The sequence below is a fragment of the Sapajus apella genome, unplaced genomic scaffold (assembly GCF_009761245.1).
Source record: "Sapajus apella isolate SASKATOON/1434 unplaced genomic scaffold, GSC_monkey_1.0 scaffold10, whole genome shotgun sequence".
Taxonomy (NCBI): domain Eukaryota; kingdom Metazoa; phylum Chordata; class Mammalia; order Primates; family Cebidae; genus Sapajus; species Sapajus apella.
This window is the reverse complement of record NW_022436950.1, coordinates 9582971-9590804: the sequence shown is the minus strand read 5'-3', so window position 1 is coordinate 9590804 and position 7834 is coordinate 9582971. Positions and strand designations below refer to the sequence as shown.

Here is a 7834-nt window from a genome sequence, read left to right as displayed (position 1 = left end):
TGGCTCCATAGTCAAGATTCCTTAACCTCTTGCACCTAAAATGTTCGCCTCTCTTACCACGCTGGCTCCAGCCTGTGGTCCCAGGGTGTGGAGAGTTCTCTCTCACCTCTGACTGATTTCCTGGAAGGCTAAGAACACTCTCCCCAGGTTATAAGGCCGAGCATTGTCAGGACCTACCTTAGTCCAGTCCAAGCTCTCCCATGGGCCTGAGAGAAGATTTGAAGTTTCTGGCTTTCCCTCTCACCCTCCAGCCCCCATCCCCAGCCATCTCAGCAAGGACAAGGGGCAAACATGGAGTTTCCCCCACCCCACCCCCAACTCTCATGTAAACTATGCCCCCTCTTAGAAGTCGGAGCAGCTAAGGACACTTTTGTTTCAAGCAAATTTGTTTGCTGTCCATTGCACAAACTAGTGGACTCCGGGAGCTGGCCCTGCTCGTCCCCTGGGCCCTCCTTCCCTGGTCCTGCAGGCGTTGCTGCCTGTCAGGCCTCTCCTGCAACCCTCTGCCACATTTCAGAAAAGCTGAGAACCCCTTGGAGTGAGAAAGGAGGAGAAACACAGCAACTGCAGCCATGCAGGAGGTTAAATAAATACTTTCACTTCTCTTTTCCCCATTTGGGCGGAGCCCTCTCTCAGTCAGTCTGTCGGCCGACTTCCTGCTTGGGGCCTGAGCAGCCACACTCCAGGCAAGCTGGGCTGACTGAGGGGCTCAGAGGCCAGGTTTGAGGCCCAGGGAGGGCCTAGGGTGGGAAGATGGCAGGCGGGGACAGCGACCTGAGCACCCGGTGAGTCTTTATCTCCCTTCCTTTAACCTTTATCTCTAGCTATATTGCAATTTTCAGGCCTTTAGTTCCGTTTGTGTCTAAGGCTTCACTTTGTTTAATCCTTCTTTCCAAGAACATAGGTGTGTGATGTGATATAAATAAATGAAAGAGAAGATAGTGAGGAAATCAGATTTTTAAAACGGGAACAGGACAGCTGTTGGTGTGAGTCCAGCTTGCCGTAACACACGTGACTTTCTTGTTTTGAAACTACTGCTCAGCTGGCCAGGACACTCTGAACATAGCAGTCGTTTGCGGCTGGGATTAACTGTTTCTTCAGGATCTCTGGACCTTTTCACATCCCTTGGCCTTCCTCTGCCTTCACATATGTCATGTCAAAAAAAAAGGTGGTTTAGAAAATAAACACTCCAGGGTAAACACCTGGCTTACTTTTAAACATCGGATGCTGTGGTCTTACCTGTCCTGGCAAGGGGCCTCTGTTGGCTATTCCCATGACTGGCTCAGGGTCTGAGTTCTTATACCATCAACCTTGATCAAAATAAGGAAAAGGAAGAAAACGGCCCAGGATGGCAAAAGGCTAAATATGTTTATTTTTACTTCAATAGCCTGTCCCAAGATGGGGGATACCTCTGACCAGAAAAGAGAAGGAAATCCTGTCTTTTCTCTAGTAATGAGTTCTGAAATAACATTACTTAATCTTCTAAATTTTTTGATAGAAAAGAAATACACTATACATTATTGTTCATAAAATTTAAAACAGTAGAGAAGTAAATTAAGGGAAAAAGTTATCTTTATCACTCACCCACCCTTGTAGCTTCCCTTCCTAGTCCTGTGAAGAGTCTTGGGCATAGCTTTTTTGATATTTTTCTATGTATATATATATATATATATAAAATGCATTTTTGTAAATACATAATTTGTGTCCTTGTTTTGTAATAAATTACATTGCATGTGCTATTCTGCATTTTGCATTTTTACTTATTTTAATAGTGGAAAACTTGGAGAGCTTTTAACCTTAATACATATAGATCTGCCTCATTCTTTTTATGCATCCCATTCCATAGAATTGATATACCATAATTATTTGTTCTCCAATTGTAGGACATTTAGGTTGTTTTAAATTGTTCACATTGACCAATAAACGATCATAACAATGATTATATATTTCTTTTTGGGTTTTTACATGTACGCAACTATTTATCTTGTCTTTAAACCTTAGAAAATGGAACTGTTGAGGCAAAAGGTCCAGTTATATACTTGGTTTATTTATGTTGGTACATAGCAGGTATATATATTTATGTGGTACATGAAATATTTTGAAACAGGCATACAATGCATAGTAATCCCATCAGGGTAAATGAGTTATCATCACCTCAAGTATTTATTCTTTCTTTATGCTGCGAACATCCCACTTATACTCTTTTAGTTACTTTATAATGTACAATAAATTATTGTCAACTACAGTCACACTGTTGTACCATCGAATTCGAGGTCTTCCTCATGCTATCTAACTGTATTTTTGCACCCATTACCATTTCTACTTCTGCTTCCTCAACCACCCTTCCCAGTCTCTGGTTACCATCTTCTACTCTCTGTTTTCATAAGCTCAATTGTTTTGATTTCTAGCTCCCACAAGGGAGTGAGAACACGTGAACTTTGTCTTTCTGTGCCTGGCTTATTTCTCCAGTTCCATCCATGTTGTTGCAAATGTCAGAATCTCATTCTTTTTTATGGCCAAATAGTATTCCATTGTGTATATGCACCATTTTTTCTTTTTTTTTTTTTTAAATATTTTATAACATTTTAGGTTTTGGGGTATATGTGAAGAACATGCAAGATTGTTGCATAGACTTGTTTATAGGTCCTGCCAAATTGTCTTTCTAGGAGGCTGAATGAATGTAATTCACCAATAGCAATTGAGACCAGCCATCTTCCTACACACAGCCACAGTTTGCAAAGGTGATGAATGAAGAGTTACATTTTGTTTTAATTTGTATTTTCCTAATGATGTGGAACATTGAACAGCTTTTCATGTTTCTTGGCCATTTAAATTCCCTCTTCTATAAATTGCTTGTTTTATTTTTTGCCAGTGTGATTGAGTTATTTGTCCTTTTTTTCATGATATGAGAGAATTCACTAAATATTCTGTAAGTATAAATATACTTTTCTTGTCCATTACCTTTGTGTATGGCGACTTTTATCTTATTAAAGCTTAAAATTTTATGTATAAACTTCTTGTGATACGGATTTTTTAAGGTAGATGCACCTTCATTATGAATGAAGTGATGCTGGCATACTCCATGGGCAATGTCAGTCTTCACAGTTGACCCTGTGTTAAGGTGGCAGATTTGCTGCTACGGTTATTCAAGGAAGAGTTCCTTCTCTAATATTTTTCAAAACTTTTTAAATTTTTAAACAAAAATATTCTTACGTTGGAGTCACGTTAGCCCTCACAGCTTTTATTTGGCTCCTGGTGCTTTCATCTTTTCAGTTTTTTACTTTGTGTTCATAATAGCTGTCTCAAACGTTCCTCCATGACAATTGTTTACCTTTTAGTAGCTTTCTTGTTTCTTGTCATTTCAAATTTTTAAAAAATTGATAGCATTTATTTTTGAGGAAGGATCTTAATTTGTTTCTATACCTCTGCAAGCTCCGTGACCTCTTGTCATTCAATCTTCACAGTCTTGCTTTATTTAGGTGTGCACGTGCTGTTAAGAACTTTGGGATCGTCTCCTGATTGTCTCTGAGTTATTCTTACAACTGATTCTGTCTGATCTTGTGTTCCATGTGCCTGTGGCGGCTTTATAGCTCCTCTAGCCAGGCTTGACCCCGGCACCTCACCCCAAACTTCCTGCTTGCTTAGTCAGAATCTGGGTGAACTTGTGTTTTTTTTACATTTCCTGTTTTATCTGAGGTCAAATTGTTTTTTGCCTGAGCTACAGTTTGAAATCTTTGTTTTGATTCTTATCAATCTTTCTGAGGACACCATTAATTGATTAAATGATCCTTTTCTCCACTGAGTCACATTGCTACCCTTTTTGGGAGTATAGAGGCAGGCTGTGCTTCTGTGTTCTCTCTTCTCGCCCTTGGTCTGTGACAGCCCCTCCTGATGCCAGTAACACACTGCCATGGTGATGACAGCTTCCCAGGAACTCTTGACTTCTGAGGGAGCAAATCTCTTCCTCTTCCTCCAAAATGTCTTAGACTTTTGTGTTCCCAAATTTACCTGTCAAAATATTGGAATTTTATGTGGAACTGCACTGAATCTATAAATCAATTTGAAGAGAACGAATGTTTTTACAATATTACAACTTCCATCTAGTGTATATAGTTTGTGTATATTATTACTTTAAAAATATTTTCTATTAAACTTTGTATTTTTCTCTCTGAAGACTTTGGACTTCTGCTAGATTCCTTCATAGATATTTGATCTCTTTATGCTATTATTAACTATAGTAGCCCTCCCTTATCAACAATTTTACTTTCTGAGGTTTCAGTTACCTGTAGTAAAACTTGGTCCAAAACATTAAATGGAAAATTCCAGAAATAAACAATTCATGAGTTTTAAGATACTTCCCATTCTGAGAAGTGTGATGAAATCTCATGCTGTCCCTCTCCATCCCGACCAGTATGTGAACCATCCCTTTATCCAGGGTATCCACAATGTAGACACTACCGGCCCGTAAGTCACTGTGTAGCTGTCCTGGTGATCAGATTGACTGTCCTGGCATAACAGAGTTTGAGTTCAAGGAACCCTTATATATTAGTCAATAGTGGCCCCAAAGCACAAGAGGATTGATGCTGGCAATTCAGATATGCCAAAGAGAAACCGTCAAGTGCTTCCTTTAGGTGAAAATGTGAAATTTCCTGAAAGAAAAAAATCATATGCTGAGGTTGGTAATGTCTACAGTATGATGTTTTGAGAGAGAAAAAGAGACCACATTTACATAATTTTTATTACAGTACATTGTGATAGTTGATCTACTTTATTATTAGATATTATTAATCTCCTATTGTGCCTAATTTATGTATAGGTAGCAGAAAACATAGTATATATGTACAGAGTTTGATACTATCTGCGGTTTCAAGCATCCACTGGGGATCTTGGAAGCATCCCCTGTGGATAAAAGGGAACCAGTGTATTAAATTTTATGTGTGAATTTGCATTGGTTACCCATGTTTTAATCCATGGTTCTATTTTTCATTCTTGTTTCAATACTGAAATGTTTTAGTTACTGTGATTTTAAAGGCAGTGTTCTGTAATCTACCTTACTGGGATTCAATTGGGAGACGCTAAATGAACAGATAAATTTAGGAAGAATTTGTGTTTTAAGAGAAATTCAGAATGACCCCAATTAGAAACATAGTATATCTCCCCATTTATTCATGATTCTTTGAACTTGGGATTTTATTGGGTCACTTTAGTGCTAGGCATTTAAAGCTTGTATTTGTAAACAGGAATTCATTTTCCTTTTACATTTTCTATGTATTTCTTGCTGGCATAAGGGAAATCTATTCATTTTAGCTCGCTGATCTTGTGCATAAAAGTCTTACTAAGTGGTTTTCTCCCTCCTAATATTGTCTTATGTTTTTCTCGAGAAATAATTACATCTTCAAAAATAGTAGCAACTCTATCTCCTCTTTTTCAGAATTTATACCCCTATTCTTTTCTTTTTCTATCTTATTTTCTCTTTCTCTTTTGCCTTAGTGTGTTAGCCAGGACCACCAGTGTAATACTGAATAGTAACAGTAAAAACGAGCATTTTAGTTTTGTTCCTGGGTTCGGGGGGAATACTTATAATATTTGAATTGAGGCTTTCTAATAGACACCTTTTTTCAAGTTACGGACATTTTTTGCTGGCTCTGGTTTACTAAAAGTTATTTCTTTCTTTTTATTATTATACTTTAAGTTCTGGGGTACATGTGCAGAACACGCAGGCTTGTTACATAGGTATACGCGTGCCATGGTGATTTGCTGCATCCATCACCCCGTCATCTACATTAGGTAATTTTCCTAATGCTATCTCTCCCCTAACCTCCACCTCCTGCTATCCCTCCTCTACCTCCCCCACCCCCTGACAGGCCCCCGGTGTATGATGTTCCCCTCCCCAATCCCATTACTGGGTATATATCCAAAGGACTATACATCGTTCGATTATAAAGACACAGGCACATGTATGTTTATTGTGGAACTGTTCACAGTAGCAAAGACTTGGAACCAACCCAAATGCCAATTAATGATAGACTGGATAAAGAAAATGTGGCACATATACACCATGGCATACTATGCAGCCATAAAAAAGGATGAGTTCATGTCCTTTGCAGGGACATGGATAAAGCTGGAAGCCATCATTCTCAGCAAACTGACACAAAAACAGAAAACCAAACACCGCATGTTCTTGCTCATAAGTGGGTGTTGAACAATGAGAACACTAGTTATTTCTTTTAATCAGGCCTGTGTATAGGATATTTATCAAAATGCCTACTACAGAATCTTTGAGAATTGTATCATTTTTCTCTTTTAATCTGTTTATCCAGAGTAAATTATATTGAAACTTTTATTAATTCAGTTGTTAATTTCACCAAAGTAAAACATATATATAACTTAAAGTATCAGTCAATAAGGCTTTAAAAACACAAGTACTTCTTTCTGCCATCTTCCCAGCCTGTGTCCAGTTTCCCACATGGATTATCTTTAAGTTTTTGGCTCTTCCTTCTGTATTTACTTCTGTAATTTGAAATGATATGCTGATACAACTCTTTGTAATTTTTCAAGTTTCAGACATTAATCTGTTCACATAATATAACAGAAGATGTCGACTTTTTCCATAACACTCCTTTTCATTCCCTGTCCATTCTCATAATACATCACAGTTGGAGGTTCATCAGTAATCAGTGTTGCCATTATGATGACTACTTAAATGTTGTTTGTAATCAAGTCATGTACTATATTATGATCACGTTGCCATTCCTGTGTAACATCCCCCCCAAAATAAGTATTATCCTCATATATTTGCTTGGATTTTGTGTGTCCTCATTATGAATTCTTCCCGAGCGCTCTACAGAATTCTAAAACTCTTCTCAGTACAGTAAGGCACATTGAGTAACTTATCAATTCCATTTTCCTTTCTTGGGGAAGCCCTCCTGGAATTATTCATTCTCCTGATCCCATCAGTTCTGGTTAGTTTCAGCTTCCAAGGCTGACCTTCTGAAGTTTGACATCTCTCCCGTGTTCGGTCTTGTTTTGTGGATTATATATATTCCTCTTTCTTGCTTTACTATCTCATGTTGGTTTACCACATTATCCAATAGCCTCCTGCTAAGAGTTCATAGAAAGTATATATATGCATATGTATGTGTGTGTGTATACATATTTTTTAAAAATCGCATATGTCTAGAAAAAATTTTTATCCTTAATCCTCACAACTGCATAAATATTTGGTAAGTATAAATGCATAGTTTGGAAATTAATTTAGTTAACTGTCTTGCAGTTTCTGGCATTGCTAATAAGAAGTCTGATGCCATTCTGATTCTTGACCTTGTCTTTCCATGTCATCTGTTTTGCCTCTCTGAAACTTTCTGGCTCTTCTCTTTAATCCCATGATTCTAAAATCTCATGATGGTTTGCCTTGGTGTGAGTGTTAAATTCATTTGTTGTGCTTCACTCTCCAGGGCCCATTCAAGTGGAAACACTTTATGTCAATTCTGATCATTTTGCTTGTGATACTTGATTATTTTCTTCCTTCTGCTTTATCTCTTTTATCTTTTGGAATTCCTGTTAGTTGGATGTTAGGTTTCCTAGACTGATCCTCTAGAGACTTCCTGCTCTTTCCTGACAATCTTGTATGTCTTCTTTTCTTGAATCTACCTTCTGTGATATTTTCTGAGGTCTTTCATTCCTTCTAGTGATTAAAAAACTTCTGTCATTATATTTTTAATTTCCAAATCTGTTTTTAAAAGTTGTTTATTTTTTATAGCATCTTCTTGTTTCAAGAAATCCAAAATTTTTTCTCTACTAATGAGGATGATAATTTTTAAAATTTTGTGTTTCT

At 37.6% G+C, this 7834-nt stretch overlaps 1 protein-coding gene across 1 annotated transcript in view; it reads left to right on the top strand.

The window, feature by feature from the left end:
• The first annotated feature begins 391 nt into the window (after nucleotides 1–391).
• SP100 (SP100 nuclear antigen) overlaps nucleotides 392–7834 on the top strand; it is a 110611-nt gene continuing 103168 nt past the window's right edge. Inside the window, exons 1-2 of the mRNA XM_032277952.1 lie at nucleotides 392–785; nucleotides 2667–2741. Coding sequence (XP_032133843.1) covers nucleotides 754–785; nucleotides 2667–2741 — 107 coding nt within the window. The 5' untranslated portion in view covers nucleotides 392–753. The remainder of the gene's footprint in view (nucleotides 786–2666; nucleotides 2742–7834) is intronic.